This window comes from Mauremys reevesii, linkage group 10, assembly GCF_016161935.1.
Source record: "Mauremys reevesii isolate NIE-2019 linkage group 10, ASM1616193v1, whole genome shotgun sequence".
In the NCBI taxonomy this organism is placed as follows: domain Eukaryota; kingdom Metazoa; phylum Chordata; order Testudines; family Geoemydidae; genus Mauremys; species Mauremys reevesii.
In genome coordinates, this window is record NC_052632.1 from 74897150 (window position 1) to 74914533 (window position 17384).

Consider the following 17384-nt stretch of genomic DNA (forward strand, 5'->3'; position numbering starts at 1 on the left):
CTTGATTTTCCTTCCTCTTAATGTTAAAATCAGACATGGAGATTACATGAGCTTCTCCCAACCAACTCCCCCCGAGTTCCTAGTTTACAGCTCTTTTAATGAGTTGTGCCAACCTCCATCCCAGAAATCTATTTCCCCTCCTACTCAGGTGGAGTCCATCCCATGAGAATGGTCTTCTGTCCACGAATGACTCCCAATGGTCAAACATCCCAAAGTCCTCCTTATAGCACCACTGCTTGAGCCATCTGTTGATCATCATAACTTTGTCTCGCTTTCATTCTCCTCCTCTAGGGACAGGCAGAATCCCTCTGATCATCACATGAGCCTCCATTTCCTTATATGTTCCAGTGAGAATCTAGCTGTGTCATTTGTTCCCACATGAAGGATAATCAGTGGATTCTTTTCTGCTTCCATTAGGATCCTCTTTAGCCTCAAGTCCACATCCCATATCTTAGCTTCTGGCAGACAGCACACCCTTATGTTCTCTGGTTCAGCTCTGGTGACAGGCCAGTCTGTTCTTTTTAGTAGAGAGTCCCCAAACATGTAGACCTGCCTTTTCCTGGTAATGGTGTGATTCTCCAGTCTTCCTCCTGTTCTTTCTGGCTGCGAGTCCTCTTGTCTTCTATTCTTCTTTACAATCTTCTGCAAGTCATCCTGTATCCTGCTGGGGCTCTGAACTCTGGCTATCTCCATTGACTCTTCCCCTCTTCTTGTAGGACTAGCCACTCTTCTCTTCTTCCTTGCCCTCCCTGCTTCAGTTACAGCCTGCTATGCCCCTTCTTCGTTTTCCAACTCAGCAAACCTGTTCCTGAGCTCTATTTCTCCTTCACCAGCCAGTCTTTTCCTCAGCCTGGTTCTTGTAGTCACATGCTTCCACCGATCACTCTCCTCACCCATCAGGCTCTGCTCTGAGTCCTTTCAGTCCAGCTTGCCTCTGCAAGTCTTGACTTTTCCCTTCAGCCTCCTCTTGCCTTTGCTCCATCATCTGCTCAAATCCCCCTCAAAATTCCACCATACTTTACCCACATCTCCATGCTTCGGATCTTCTCTTCCATCAGCTCTATCAAGTGGAACTTCATAGAAACAATTTTTTTTCAGGTACCTGCTGTAGGATCATGTACATCCCACAGCTTCCACATCCGGTCATCTTCATTGTCTCTTCCATGGCTTGGGTCACTACCACTGCTGCCTCTGTACCTGCCATAGCTTTCCTGCCTAAATTCCTGTCAAGGAACAAACAAACAAACAAACAAACAAACAAACAAACACACAAAGACCCAAACACACAAACACCAGATCAAAATCAGAAGACCACACATCCCTACCTCTATACTCCCCTTACAAACTCCCACTCAAACTCCCCTATTTACAGCTCTGTTTGCTGCACCTGTGCTTCTGGCTGACTGTCTGGCTGCCTAATCAGGGCTCTGTTTCTCTCACAGCATGCTGCCTCCTACCAGCCTCTACAAACCGAACAAGAGAAAACAAACAAACAAGCAAACACACAAGACAGAGGTGACAGGGAAAGCTCACAGCCACTCCCGTGCTAGTCTTTTCCAAGGGGTATCACTATAAGGAAGGGTGTAAAAGGAGGGGGCAGTCACTCCTGTCCCAGCTTCTTCCAGCTGGAGTCATTGTAAGCTGTAATTGTGCAGGTGTCTGGGAAGCCCACAAATACCCCCACTTCCAGATGCGCTCAGCAGGATTCCTGATTGGATCTAAAGATGTAGGAATATTGGCTGCAGAGATGCTCATGTTTTGTCATTACTAGATAATTAAAAGAAGAAAAAAGAAACACGGGGGATTAGTGCAATAAGCACACACTGTTTGTTGTTTGTTTAATGCTCACCAGAAGCAGCTGATGTCCCTCCCGGAGGCCTGCTTTCTCTGCTAGGGATCCCAGCTTGACAGAGCTGATGAAGCTTCCTTTGTCATTCCCCCCCAGCAGAGTGATTTCTGAGTTGAGGCTGTCTCCATTCAGTGTGATGCGCTGGATAGTGTGGCAGGAGTTCTTAATGCGACCAACAGATGTCACAGAAGGACGGAAAGGTCTGTGTTCATGAAACAAATCAACAGCTTAGACAATGCAGTTCTCATGAGCTTCCCTCAACTAGTCTGGGACTAAAATAGAAATTCTCCACTCAGGACAAATGTGGGGAGGGAGCGGGGCATGCAAATGAGCGTTCTACATTTATCAAGCACTAGGATCTAATGGCCCCTGAGAAATCTGTCCTTTCTGCTACAATATTACATAAGTTATACTAGAGAGCAGCATCTGGGCACCTCCTAAATGCTGAAACAAGACTGAACAGCCTCAGATGTACAATGGCACAGTGTCTAGTAACCAGCAGCAGTGAGACAACAAGGTCACTAGGATGAATCTGCTTTCTTCAGATCACTTTCCTGATTTTTCTGAGATAGTCATGATAGTCAATCACAGCCTCAGTTTGGTCCCAACATAACATGCTGTGCTGCTGCACTGTGACATGAGGGCATAAGGAAGCGAACTGCCCATGCAACATTGTGGCATCACCGTGTCATACGATATCCCATCCGCTGATATTCATGGAGTGATCTAATATCTTGCATTTAAAGATGGCCCTGGGTAGCCTGTCTACCCCCAGATCAGCCTTGGGCAAATAAAACAGCATCCCCAAAATACCTTTCCAGAGAGAACTTCCTAAAAATGGAGCTGACGTGCTCAAGGTCATAGGCTTCCATGCCTTCAGACTGGTGCGAGGACGAGGAGGAGTGCACTGAGGGGGCTCCGTGGGAGTGTCTGTCATGACTGTCATCTGAACAAGGACACACAAATCAGGAGGAATTCCAGATGCCATGAGGAAACAGAGACTGGGGAAAGGTGCAAGCGCAGCTGATCCCAGGGCAAGCCTGAGGTGGGGCGATGGGGGAGAGACACATTATTTTGATTCAGAGCAGGGAATGGGATCCACCAGCCCTGGAGGCAGGAATGAGAATCCCCCTCATCCAAAGTCTATTCGGTCACTCTCAGCTTCATATTTCTGTCATGCTGACTATTAAGCCTGGAACGGTCACCTAGTCCTCACCACCCAAATGCCCTCTCTCTCCTCCAAATCAAATCCCTCCCTAAGACCACTTCTTCAAGCATTAGCGCCTCCCTCCTTCTCATCACTAATCACCACCTTGCTTTTCCTCTTCTGAAGCGCGAGCCTGGGCTTTTTCTTCTGCTTTTGTGTCCCATCTTATTTATTAATTTATTACAGTCCCTGGATTTGGCAGAACCCAGCACAGAGCTTTGGCTCATTCCCACTTCTCACCTACTGGGGTCTACTCCATATGAAAAAAAGAAAATCTTGTGTGGATTGATTTGGTCTTAACTGTTACATTTTCCAAAAGGTGTGAGGGTGGGAGTCCTTTATATTCCTGCTGAGGTTCTACCTGCGTTAATGGAGGTCAGTGAATGTGAGGCATTCCTTTCCTATCCCAGTTCTGCCTGTGATAATGGAAAGCCAGTGCATATCATGTATCCTCCTTCCTCCAACTCTATGTAACACCGACAGATCCCAGGAGCAAACCTCGGGAGCTAAATGCATGAACCTCTCCTGTATGAGCTAAAAGCCACATGGCTGTTAGCGAAGGCTTTAGCAGACTCATTAATCTCTCTCTAAGTGGTCTTGGTGCCATTAGATGGGACAGAACACCACACTCAGGAGGTGTTACACCTTTATGTGATCATAGGGGCTGGTGGATAGTATCTGAATCTGGTGAGTTAAGGAAGCATGATCATGGCTCATAGCTAAGGTTACGGACTGGTAACCTCCCCTTACTTACCATCTAGTTCCAAAGTATCATAGCAAAAGCTGTCATTGTCCTCCTCAGTCAGGCTGGAATTAAAAAACAAAGAGAGAGAGAGAAACTTTCACTTTTCAAAATTCAGCAGGTATCGGTAGGCTCTGACAGTGACAGAGGAAGCTCTGTGATGGAGGAAGGTGTTGGAGGTGGCAGGTGAAACAGCAGGACAGCGCCAACAGACTAAGCTTTACAGATGTGGCACAGGGAAGAAACAGGAAGGCTGCATAGGAAACATTATCTAGAGAGGCCTGTGGAGGAGAGAGAGGCGTGGGAAGCAGCAGGAAGTTTCAGAAGGAAGAAGTGTTAACAGAGAGGTAATGAAGGTTCTGACAGGTGGAAGGAAACTGTGGTCTCTGGTGGCCTGAACTGGTTGATCTGCACTTACTATTTCAGTTCTTCTTTTGAACACTTTGATATAGTGCATGCATAATACCTGCTTTAGACTGCAAAGTGCTTTATTCCACACTGGGTCCAAAATGTTAGGGAAGGACTTCAAGTAGAGCAATACAAATGATTTATTTTGGTTATACCTTTGAAGTGCACTTGCAGTATTATATAACAGCTGCACGGGTCTTTCTGAGGGACACCTTTGACAGTGGAATGTCTGGTGAAAACAGAGGAATGTCTGGGTGTACCCGGCTATGTGCAGAACCTCCCACTCCACAACTATCGTCCCAATCCAAATCTCATTGAAATCAGTAAGATACAGCGCTTCAGTGGAAGTTGGATCAGGCACCATGACAAAATACTAGCTGCTTCAGGTCTTGCTGACATCTTTACTAAAAATAAAAATAAGGGTCCACCTTCCTCCACAATAGGTGACTTCACAGGGACTTCTGGAGGAGGGAGTAAGATGCTGCTTATCATGAAGAAGATCAGCCAAGATTAAAAACAATGCAGCTTCCGTCTCTGGTGTTGACTCTGACTTGCAGCCTCGCTGCTGGAAAAAACACAGGCCCAGCACATGGTCGTATCAGTCACTCCGAGACCTGGCAAACTGGTACCAGCATCGGGCTATTTAGGGCATTGCATTAGTTGCCGTTTTGGTAATAGGCCTTCGTTATTAGACAGAAGGAAAAGGAGAGGATAGGAAAGAGAAGAAATAAGGTGGGGAAGGAAAAGGACACACAGGAGATGACAAAGTCTCACACCCAGCTTGTATTTGGCATTAGCTGGAGCCAGTGGAGATGGTGATGTCATCTGGTCCCTCTCTGTTGGCCCACTTAGGACATCTTTCAGGATAGGATGATAAAGGTCAGAGGTCTCAGGAAATGGGGGGGGAGAGGTAGCCATGATGGTGAGGCTTGCTCCTTCCCTATCTCCTGTCTTTTAATCAGCGAGCTTTATGGTAGCCAGCTTACCCTGCCACCCCCAAAGTCTTTTAAGGACCCCAAAAGGGAATGATGGGCGGAATAGCCCATCCCTTCATTATTCTGTCCACCAATTAGGCCTAATTTCCAACACATCAACTTTGGTTCATTAATTTCCGGTCCCACACTTCTCTTGTTTACCAGGCATGATCTTAACAGTCCTTGAATTATATTAGAAGGCCCTTTTGTTTAGACTAATTCAGTCTGTCTCCCTATCGCATCTTTTCTCCCCAACATTTGTTATTATAGGTTATTGTGACATTTTATGAACTTTCGTTCACTTTTCACCATTGAACTCACAATTAAGGTAAATTTGTAGGCCCAGTTATTACAACTGTGTCCAGCCAACTGAGTGATCCAATTGGCTAAAATCTAGAGCAGCTTGGTTATGGCAAATGCTGCAGTTAAGACTGCAAATTGGTTTAAATGATAACCCCCCATTCTCGCCTTTGAGGCTGACATTTTCTCCACTTGATCCAAGGTGAAAGGGGAATTTTTGCAGAACGTTTGGGGAAAATCAATTCAACTCGTTTTAAATTATGTGATGCTGCAGGGGGAAATAGACCCAACCACTTTTCCTCACTATCATAAATTGCCTCAATTCATTTTCACACAGATAACTCAAAAACAGCTGAACGGTGAAACCTGAAACTTGGCATGTAAATAGTTTTTGAGTATGTCCATGAAATGAACAAGTCTGAAAAAAGCTTGGTAGGCTAATCACAAAGTTGTAAGCTATTGAAAAATTACTTCTGAGCATGCTCCAGGGACATTTGTGAAGATTTTTGACTCAGCAGAAAAAGGCTACACCTCTACTCTGCTGGACACTATGCACATCTGTCTTGCCAGACAGAAACAGGATATGCTGCTGGAACAGCTTGCATGAAGGAAATGCGAGAGCCTCTCCCTCTCTCTCTCTCTCTCTCTCACACACACACACACACACACACACACACACACACACACACACACAGCTCCAAAAACAAACAAACAAACAAACAAACAAACAAACAAACAAACAAACAAACAGCAAAAAAAAACCCCCAGTGCCTTAACATCTGGAACTGGAGACAGTCATGGGTCCAAAGGTTTGCAAACATGGCAATACCATGATTTTTAAGATGGCATTCTAGTTTTTACTGCACTCTGCAAATTTTAAGTTTTCATTTGAAAAAACTAAGACAAATTCTCAAAAATGGCCACTGATTGTGGGTGCCCAGGTTGAGATACGTTGGTTCTGATTTTAACAGGTGCTGCACCCTCTGCTCCTAGTGACTGCAAATGCACAAGGGCTCTGCTCCTCTGAAAACCAGAGCCAAGCTGTCTCAGCCTGGGTATCCAAACCTGGGGCAGCCCAACGCAGTGGCCTAAACGTCTATCTTTTTCACATGCTGACACACAGCCAACACTTTGTACACAGATGGGCTGCTCTCTCCTCTTAGCTCAGCCATGCTGAAAACTGTCTCAAAGAGATATGAACTCTACTTCCTGTTCCACCCCATGTACCTCAATGAGGTGTGAACTTCAGAACCTCTTTGGGACCATTTCTGTGTTAATGTTACCAAAGCACAGGCTATTGCCTATTCTCTCTCCTTTGCATTTATAAAACCAGCTATCACATGCAACCCTCTGGCCCCCACAACTTAAAGAGGGCACAGTTAAACCAAAGAGAGTCAGGAAATGTGAAAAATTAAGTACCTACGGCAACATGTTGTACATTTTACAGTAAACATGTAATGAAACAACCGAAAATGTAATACGCTAGATTTGAAGGAGAAAAATAGAACTAAAAATGCTACTTTTGTGCAATGTACCAAAGTTAACATTTTAGAAAGAACCTTAACTTCTGTATATATGGGCTGGATGAATGGACGGTAAGGTGGATAGAAAACTGGCTAGATGGTCGGGCTCAACGGGTAGTGATCAATGGTTCCATGTCTAGTTGGCAGCCGGTATCAAGTGGAGTGCCCCAAGGGTCGGTGCTGGGGCCGGTTTTGTTCAATATCTTCATTAACGATCTGGAGGATGGTGTGGACTGCACCCTTAGCAAGTTTGCAGATGACACTAAACTGGGAGGAGTGGTTGATACACTGGAGGGTAGGGATAGGATACAGAGGGACCTAGACAAATTAGAGGATTGGGCCAAAAGAAATATGATGAGGTTCAACAAGGACAAGTGCAGAGTCCTGCACTTAGGACGGAAGAATCCCATGCACTGCTACAGACTAGGGACCGAATGGCTGGGCAGCAGTTCTGCAGAAAAGGACCTAGGGGTTACGGTGGACGAAAAGCTGAATATGAATCAACAGGGTGCCCTTGTTGCCAAGAAGGCTAATGGCATTTTGGGTTGTATAAGTAGGGGCATTTCCAGCAGATCGAGGGATGTGATCATTCCCCTCTATTCAGCACTGGTGAGGCCTCATTTGGAGTACTGTGTCCAGTTTTGCACCCCACACTACAAGAAGGATGTGGATAAATTGGAGAAAGTCCAGCGGAGGGCAACAAAAATGATTAGGGGGCTGGAGCACATGACTTATGAGGAGAGGCTGAGGGAACTGGGATTGTTTAGCCTGCAGAAGAGAAGAATGAGGGGGGATTTGATAGCTGCTTTCAACTACCTGAAAGGGGGTTCCAAAGAGGATGGATCTAGACGGTTCTCAGTGGTAGAAGATGACAGAACAAGGAGTCATGGTCTCAAGTTGCAGAGGGGGAGGTTTAGGTTGGACATTAGGAAATACTTTTTCACTAGTAGGGTGGTGAAGAACTGGAATGGGTTACCTAGGGAGGTGGTGGAATCTCCTTCCTTAGAGGTTTTTAAGGTCAGGCTTGACAAAGCCCTGGATGGGATAATTTAGTTGGGTTTGGTCCTGCTTTGAGCAGGGGGTTGGACTAGATGACCTCCTGAGGTCCCTTCCAACCCTGAGATTCTATGATTCTATGATTTCCCCCTTTTTAAAATTTCCACTGATTTTAGGAGTGCTGGATGAGTTGGGATTACCAGTTAACATGAAGAAATGGATTGCAGTAACTATTTTAGTAGCCAAAGAGTTCTTTTGAGAAAATGGAAATCTGCAATTCCTCCCTCATACACAGACTGGCTTAGTGAGCTCTCCGCTACTGCATTAATGGAAAAAATGACTCTGTCTAATAGAAATGCTTGGAAAAAATTGGTCACACATGAAACTATTGCATTTGTTAGCAGTTCAGTATATACTAGTCCCCAGTACTCAGAGGTTATGTTCTCACTTATTTATCTAGATAGTCATTTAAAAATTAATGCCCTGCATGACCTCTATGGGTTCAGGTTTGTGTTGGTTGGTTGGTTTGTTTCTTCCAGGTTTTACAAATAATAAACACTGAATTGTATTATTTATATGGTATTTCCATGTTGTGCATGCATTGATATATGTTTTGTTTCGTTATATGTTTATATTTTATATAAAAATAATAAAAATAACGTTTAAAAAAATTTCCACTGTGTGTCCTGAACACCAGTGTTTTGCATTTCCTCATAAAAGACCAATATTTGATGTGACAACAATAATAGCAGTTGGGGTGCTACAATCCAATACAAACACATATCAAGGTCAGGTCCCAGGACTTCTGCTTTCTTTTTTTTAAAAGGAAGTTTGAACTTAAACTGCACATCAGCAGTATCTGTACTATTTGTTATGAATATGGTGCAGGCTTCTGTGTGTTTGGTTACAATGGAGGTACTTCCTCTGGAGTTTAATTAAAGGAACCGAGAAGGACTGGTAAAACAATGACACAGATAAGGTTTGTTGGGGAATACCCCCGTACCTGGCTCCATCCAGACTGGAATGGATTATTCTTCCCAAGCTTAAAGCCTGGAATCAAGGGGGACCCTCCCCTCAAAGACCTTAGAAAAGGGCGGCGGGTTGGGAGAGCTAGGAGAGGCTGCTCACAGTGTGTCAGTGAAAAGCTATCAGGCTAGCAAATGCTGTAGAAACTGCAGCACAGTCAGTCTGTTTCCTCCTGCCAGAGATGGAGAGAGCTGGGCTGAGGGGAATTTACAAAGGTGTAATGATAGCCATGCATAAACAGGCCATTCGTCCTGCTTTTCTAAATCGTTGTCCCCCGTCCAGTACTGAGACTAAACCAGACGTCGTTTTGTCTGGTATCAGATGAGAGACGACATAATGAAGAGTGCACTGCTCTGCCTCTGCCAGTGCGATGTCGCATGCACTGTGTGAGAGAAGTCATGCCAGCAAGGGCAGGGTGGCACGCTCTTCAAAATGGCACCCCCATGCGGTGTGACCTGGCCCGCACCATGCACATGAGGTCACAACAAGAGGGGTAGGGTCATGCCAGCGAGGGCAGGTCCATGCCGTTCCCAGAAATACCAGAATGTCCTCTACTCCAGGAATGTGTGAGAGGCAATCCTACCCATGCGTGTAGGGGCTTTTTATTGTTTTAACCTTGGGTTCGATGTACTTTGAAAAAGGAATAAAGAAAGCTTTGTTCTGATGATGCTGTTTCTGTATCACTGCAGACATATGCTTGTCACAGGCTCCCCAAGGAAAATTCTTACAGGGGCCAAAACCAAGCTGGGCCTGTGTCACTAACATGGCAGGGAGTTGTCCATCCAGTCTGAGTCTGGCTGGACCACAGGGTTCCACCCAGAATGAGGTGAGGGAAGCCAGGCCAGTCACCTGAGGGGTGCCCTGGGGAAGGACTAAAAGGGGTAGGAGACATAGTTCTCTAGCCTTAACAGCGTTTTCTACCCATCTTTCACCAACACAGCTACCCACCTGCAATGAGGAGCATCTTCTTTGCACCGTCGGACTATTGAGTCATTTCCTGGAGGTTCTGGAGTGGTGGACATGATACTGTGGTTGCGATTTCTCAGGGTTTGCTTTTATTTTAAAAAGAAAGAAAGAAAATCCATGTTAAGTGTCATATCCATTTCTCATTTGAAAAGTCATCAGTGTTGGTGCTTTACTGCTAGTCTCCATCTAATATGGACTAGGACAAACTCATTCCATGGTCACAGAGCCCCATGCACATGAGCACACGTCTGTATGTTCCAAATGTTCTGTGTGTGTGTGTGCGTGTGTGTGTGTGTGTGTGCGTGCATTGTGTATAGACATGATATGGTCTTATGTGGCAATGCAAGTGGCTGATTCACTGCAGAGTTTTAGCTTTAACCTTGTTAAGTGGGACATATGTTGCATTGTGAATACATGTACCAGAGGATACAGAAAAAGAAGGAAAATACATGTCTGCTCATTCTAAATAAACTAATAACACCAGTTCGTAAACTATTCCAAACTGCACTGTAATCAAGACAGTGTAATTCATCAGTGTATCTGACTAACAGTCCAAAGGGTATCCCTATAAAGGCAGCTGAGCTTATTATGAGTGGCAGAGGGTCCCCCACTGGCTAGTCTAGGCTATAGTTTTTAATTTCCTGGGGGCAGCATTTCTTACCTTGCTCCGGCAAGGTGTTTTGTTCTTCATCAGATCTTTTATTAACACTCTGCAAAATCATTCTCTCTAACTATCCCTGCTGTGCCAGTGCTCACATTGTGTATAATGGCATGTCTGCCTTGGGAGATTATGGGGCTACTGCAGAAACGGATTGGTTAGTGTGTGCAGAAATTACCAGCTGCTAGCTGTGCCCCTTCTCTGACCCATTGCTGCTTATGGACATGAAGGGCATGAGAAACTCCAATACAATTTCAAATGTTCCACTAAAATCAATTACAAAGCAGCCTTTGAAGAAACTTCTCCACCTCCTACACTAAGTGTTAAATGGAGAGATGAGATATGGAGAGGCTGTAAATACCCTGTGAAGTCCTGTTGAAATATATTTAAATAAACATAAGCCAGTTATGTGATTTTGGGAAAGGTTAATAACATGGTTCTAATAAAATGCCGGTAAAAAGGATTAGGGAGCTCGTCACAGGGCCCTGAGTTTGATCACAGCTGGGCAGCTAGTGCAGAACTAGTGCTGGGTTGTGGGAGCTCTGAATCACATTACAGGGAAGGTCACAGACAAACAAGGGGCACCCGAAGGCTCCTTACAATTTTGCCAACTTCACAGCTGCTGACTGAGTTATTGATGGAAACAGGATTGGAGGAACTGGTGTCTGTGCGGCTGCTGCTGGCATCAGCCCCATCTTCATCCTGTGCTCTGACTGCTGTGCTCACAAATGACAGAGACAAAGGCAAAGGCAGAGAGGGAGACAGACAGCAGAGATATTTATATTAGATCCTCTTTAGTATAAACTCTTCCTCACATTCCCAACAACAGGTAGGATTTTCCACCCATTCAGGTTTATCTTCTGTCTGCTCCTTCATTCTCTTTACTGAATGGGAGATTGAGGAAGCTCTCCTTTGCCTTCTGATTCCATCACCCTTTCCTGTTGGGAGATGCGCTAAACCAGGAATGTGCACACTTCTGGGGAGCCCCTCATTCAACTCCCTCTTTAAAACACGTTTCTCCTATGAGGTTCATGAACATTAATCCACCAGTTAAAGAAATGTCTTATTTATATAAAAACTTAAATGAGCTGGAGCTGGTCATTTGCTCCATGGGTGGAGATTAATCCATCTGCTCATTTAACATACTATGTGTCTGAACTCTACTGATTGTCTGCTTAACATGTAGGCATGGAGCAGTGACAATCTCTTCTTCTACCTTCTACCATTCTACTCAGTACAATGCTGAGCATGCTGCCTGCACATAACAAATAATGCACATATTCCTGGCTCAAACCGTTTCTTTTTGTTAAGTGTCTGTTAGTTAAATGCAGGGCACTAGGAAAATTCAGACAGCCAAGATATACATGATAATTTGGTGAGATTACAGCTAACTGATGGATATGTACAAATAAATATCAACAGGGGATTAGAGTTAAAAATGGACTCCAGCTTGCCAACAGATAAGGGGACTGTTTAGATGACCCAGTAGATTAGGGGCCCTTCCTACTCAAAGATTCCATCAATATTCAGAAGCAGGAGAATGGTGTGATGATCTTTAAAGTAGGTCTAATTTTGTCCTTTTTAAAATCATAATCAGATAGCAGATGACAGTTAAAAGTAGCTAGAAAGCTGAAACCGTCTATGGGACAGGATAAAGCAGTCTATAAAGTGACCAGCAGCCTCTCGTCAATTTAAAATGACGATTAACATCATTTAGTGCAAAAGAAGACTGCTGCTTGGGTCTCTCGGGTTTAGTTCTGAGTTCGCCCTGTTGGCATGTTTGTTAGAACAAACTGACGCAGATGGACTAGGTGAGACAGACCGAGACAGGCAATAGGGACGCTGGTGCTCTCTCTGACCTTGAAAATCTGATGCTTTGCTTGTATTGATGGGGGATTTAGCTCGTGGTAGCTGAAAGAAAGAAGACAGAAATCAAGCCAACTCAGGATATGTGTCACATTCACTGTAAAACAGACACCTCCCTTCCTTCCCCTCTGTCACACTGCAGAGCCTATGTGCCCTCATCAAACAGGGCCTGGAGAAGAGTTATTTAAACACCGAATGCACTGCAGTTCCCATATTCTGCAAAGGGAATGACAAAAGATGAAGTTGGTCTCTTGTGTCTGGTTTAAACAGGCTGCTCATACAAGAAGCCTCCCTTTGCCAGGTAAAAAGGAAAAATGGACCTCTACTGCTCCTAGCAATAAAGACAGCCAGGGCTCAGAAAGGTCAGGAAAGGCAGAGAGAATTCAGATGGGGACACAGAGAAAGAGCAGCTCAGACATTCTATACCAATCTTAGATGGTGGTTTTTACAATTCATGAATGCAATGGCAGCCACAGGCAGCCCAGTAGTCAGGGAAGTCAAGGACCTCAGTCATGCTGCCGCTTATATTTGAATGGGTAGGACATGCTTCATGTAATTCTGAATTAGCCAGCTAATTTTGCTCATTTCTTCCGACCGTTCCTTCCAGACGATGCCAGCTTTTCCATCAGTGCTGCATTTTCCATCAGCCATTCCACACGTACTGGGCTCAGGGCATTAAACCAATTTTCAAGATGTACTTTTTTCACTACTATTAGGAGGCAAAGATCCATTTTATTGAAGCCACGGTGAGAATATAAAGGAGCAGCACGAGTATGGAGAGCATAGGGAAGGAGGAAAAGGGGGCAGCAATTGTCCCGTGAAACCTGATTGCTTTCCCCCCCTCCCCAAAAGCCTGACTATATCTCCTCCACAACCCATCTGAACAACACAATTCTGGCCTCAGATTGGGACACACCTGGATTCCCTTCAGGTTCATTCTTCTCTTAAGTCGAGACTGATCAAGGAGGAAGAATTTATTGTCTTCTGCTGACTCTTCAGAGGTGGAGGAGTCATCTGCTTCCTGACCATTGGCTTTGGGGCCAGGAGCACCAAAGGTCTGGGAAATAATAGTAACCGGCAGATTCCTTGGTAAACTCTAGAGATAAAAGAGAGATTTTAGTGACCTTTTGCTGAAGGCTATTGCCAAAAGCTTAGCACCACTTCTGTGGCCTCCCTTTAGTACATCTGGCGGGGCTGCCTGTGGACCGAGTGAGGCCTGCATTCTCAGTTGTCATGGTGTTCAGGCCACATACCTGTAGTTCAAGTGGTTCAGCCGCTGTCTGTTGACCAAATAGATTGTGGTTCAGGTCTCAAACTAGAGACTGAAACTGAAATTCACAGAAATTTCTGTTCGTCTTTAGCATTAGTTCATGGCCCGTAACCAGTTTACCTATTTGCAAACTTCATTAGAACTCACTCCTCAGAAAGAGTTGTTAGGAGTTTCCTTCCCTAGTATGCAAGCAATCCACCCTCTACATTTCCTCCTCTTCCATTTATTGTCAAGGCTCAGCAGAAGTGAACTGCCAGTCTCTGAGAGACTATGTGGGTGGCAGAGCCAAGTTCCACCCCTTAGCCCTGGAGGGCTTCTCACACCATTGAAGCTGAATGGAAGAGAAACTTCCCTCAACTGCTTTTTTCAGTCTAGCATTGCTGCTCACAGAGGGAATAAAAATAAAATCCCATCCTCTTCTACGTCATGCTGTAACTGAGGCAGAGCCATGAAGGGAAGAGAGCACAGCTAGCTCTCGCTGGCCCTACCTGGTCATGACAGTTCTCCTTAGAGAGTCGTCGGAGTTTGCACTCCAGGTTAACAATGCAAGCCTCCTTCCGGACTGCCTCGATCCGAAGTTCATCGTTCTTCTCCTCCAGCTCCCGGATCTGCTTCCTGTACTTGTCCTTCTCAAGCAGGCACTGTGAGTACTGGGTCTGTGCCTCATCTCGGGAACGAAATGCCTGCAGAGGAAGGAAAACACTGCTTACCCGTGTGCGCCACATGGCTTCTCATCTTAATTTAGATTGCACAGTCTTTGGGACAGAGACTGTCTCTTACTGTGTGTTTATGCAGCTCCTAGCACAATGTTGGGACCTCTGTGCACTACAGTAATACAATTACTGAAGATGATGATGGCTGACAACTTTTAATTGGCAGCAAATGTTGCAGAGTGCTAACCAAAAACCTTGACACTAATAAGCAGCCTACTGTGTTGCCATTAAAGAGTCAGCACCCACTGGCAGGTGCCACAGAACCTCGAATAATCTCCCTATGCTTAGACTAGTAGATAACAGCAGTATTGCAAATGCCACTATCTAGCAAGTGTTTACTTTTTTTAATAGCAACCACTATATGTAACAAATGTAGTGACACTTTGGGTCCAATTACCTTCAATTCCCAGAGGTGGCTTCCAACAGAAACAGAAGAAAGAGAAGATCCAATTTCTCATTGCTACTTCCCCCACTTCAAATGTGACGTACCTGGTCTCGCTCCTTCTCCACCTCCTCGAGCTGTATCATCACCGTGGTCATACGGTGCTTGTACATCTCACAGTCTTTCCCCAGAGTTGAGCACTTTAATTCCAGGTCTTCTTTCTCCTCAAGATACTGCAAATGACACAGACGAATCAATAAAAGCAGTACATCAAAGTAATCGGGAGGGCTACCCTGCTGCACGGAGGAGATTCCTGTTCATCTCCAGGTGTGCGCTAACCTATTCATTTGCTTACATAAGACATAGACACATATGGCTAGAGTGTAGCTCCGTGCTGAAAAGGCATGGCTGTGAGGAAGCTCAGGCTGCCGCAGTCCAAGCGGATGCTAATGGGGTCTTGTTGTAAATTACTCCCACAGCAGTGAATGTTGTCTATATCAAAAATAATTGGTTTGAAGGAATTGCACCTGCCCTGTCTGGATGACCCTAGACAGATTCATGTGAACAGCTTAGGATGGGAAGTGAGGACCAAACCAAATTGCTACTGCACTTCTCCACCAGCAGTCACCTGCAGGTATCACTGGCCACCGCAATCAGAGATCCCTCAAAGAGATCGGATCCCACTCTTTCAGTCCTGTCTTTCTCTCACCTTGTCTCTCAGATCCTCCACATGACGGATCTCCTCCTGGAGATAAAAAATCTTGTTGACCAGCTCCTGGCGGTCCTCTAGTGCCTCCTTTCGATCATGCTCCAAGATATCCAAGATGGCTTTGTCCGAATCTGGCAAGCTACGTTTGCCAGCCTGAGGGGACAACGTTTAAAGATATAAGACAGGAGGAGAGAGAAAGAGAGAAACAAAGGGGTGCGGAGAAGAAAGACACAGACAGACAGTAGAAGAAAAAGAAGAGAAAATGAAATTGCAGTCGGAAAGTAGGAGAAGGGTGGGATATTTGTTAATGTTTTGAAAGCTGAACAAAGCCCAGCTCACTGTCAGAATGGCTACGGAAAAGGGGTTATTTTTACTGGATCTGATATAATTGGATACATTTTGGATGCAGTGACAATGAGCAGCCGCTCCTTTGCTCCAGGCCCTGCATTCAAAACCTCTCTCTATTAATCAGCCCACTGAGCACAGAGTTTGCCCTTTGCCAAGGAGCAGAGGCCAAGAAAACATGCAGAGGAATTTTTAAAGCATGCAGACTTTGCATGACTATGCTTAATGAATATTAAACACATGCCTAGAGCCACCAATGCTCCTGCCTAGAACTAATACTTCATTTTCTACAATGTCCAGAAACTTTCTTTTCCCCTTTAGGAATTAAAATTAACAAGATGACTGTGGGAGAAATAAATTGCGTCCAAAAATAACCACAGAAACCGGGAATCAAAGACAAAAAACTTAAGCAAGAAAATGCAAATTTATTTTAAAAATACCTATACTAAGTTGGAAAGTCCACTGACATTTTGATTACTGAATAAAATAAGTATTTCTAAAATAAGTTGGCTTTTTGTTATGTTGGGAGTGTTTTGTTCCCATTTTTAGGTAGCTATTTTTTGGTGATTATTTCCTTAGTAATCATCATGTTAATTTTTTAACAGCATACGAGTCTTCAGATTAGACTATGTCTCAAAGTAAGCTTAGATATTATACCTTTTTTAAGATTTGAGCTTCGCCTTGTAGAAAACTAAGGCCTGCTCTATACTAGGAAATTAGGTTGGTATAACTACTTTGCTCTCACACCGCTGAGCAATGCAGTTATAAACTGACCTAATCCCCTGTGGAAACTGAGCTAGGTCGACGGGAGAATTCTCCCATCGATCTACCTGCTGCCTCCCTGGGAGGTGGAGTGCCTACGTAGCATAGGTAGTGTCTTCCATGAAGCACTATAGTGGCATAGTGGTTTATGGGTAGGCAAGCCCTAAGACTTTTTAGGCACTGCCAGAGAGGCTACAGTAGTGCTCTGGCATAAGAATGAGTTGAGAATCTTTACAAGGTGTCATTCGAAAAAGGAAAGTCTGTTCCTGCGAGGTGCTGAGCACCCTCACATTGAGATAGATCCTGGGGGCTGCCAAGCCCTGCTTAGTACATCACCAGAAAAGGGGGGCTAAGGTGGCTGTGCCCTCCTTTATGCCCTTCCCTTACCCCAAACCTGGAGCTGGCCACCCTTGGTGAAGCCCCCAGTGCAAGTTAGAGCAGTTTTCTGCAATAACCTACCAGGAGGTCGTTTCAGTATCTTGTGACTTCTGGAGCGCAGAAACATTCTGACCAGGCCTCCTTTCTCCAGTCAAATCCCTTACTCCAACCTGGGTGATGACATAGGCCTGGCTATGCAGACCCTACACCAGGAGAAGCTAGGGGAGCTAGCTAAACTGGTTTTCCATTGGTGAGCTGGGGCAAAACAACTCCAGCAGAGCCAGGATTTGGCTCATTGATTTCAATAGGA

At 44.9% G+C, this 17384-nt stretch overlaps 1 protein-coding gene across 6 annotated transcripts in view; it reads right to left on the minus strand.

Annotated features, from left to right (window-relative positions):
* Positions 1 to 17384, minus strand: part of CARD11 (caspase recruitment domain family member 11) — a 182769-nt gene that overhangs the window by 17142 nt on the left and 148243 nt on the right. For all 6 annotated transcript variants that reach the window (XM_039493158.1, XM_039493164.1, XM_039493163.1 and 3 more), the window contains 10 exons: positions 15590 to 15742; positions 14988 to 15113; positions 14274 to 14468; positions 13432 to 13611; positions 12509 to 12560; positions 11250 to 11365; positions 9974 to 10077; positions 3811 to 3863; positions 2663 to 2795; positions 1850 to 2051 (listed from right to left, as the gene is read on the minus strand). In XM_039493158.1, the coding sequence (XP_039349092.1) occupies positions 1850 to 2051; positions 2663 to 2795; positions 3811 to 3863; positions 9974 to 10077; positions 11250 to 11365; positions 12509 to 12560; positions 13432 to 13611; positions 14274 to 14468; positions 14988 to 15113; positions 15590 to 15742 (1314 nt within the window). The remainder of the gene's footprint in view (positions 1 to 1849; positions 2052 to 2662; positions 2796 to 3810; positions 3864 to 9973; positions 10078 to 11249; positions 11366 to 12508; positions 12561 to 13431; positions 13612 to 14273; positions 14469 to 14987; positions 15114 to 15589; positions 15743 to 17384) is intronic.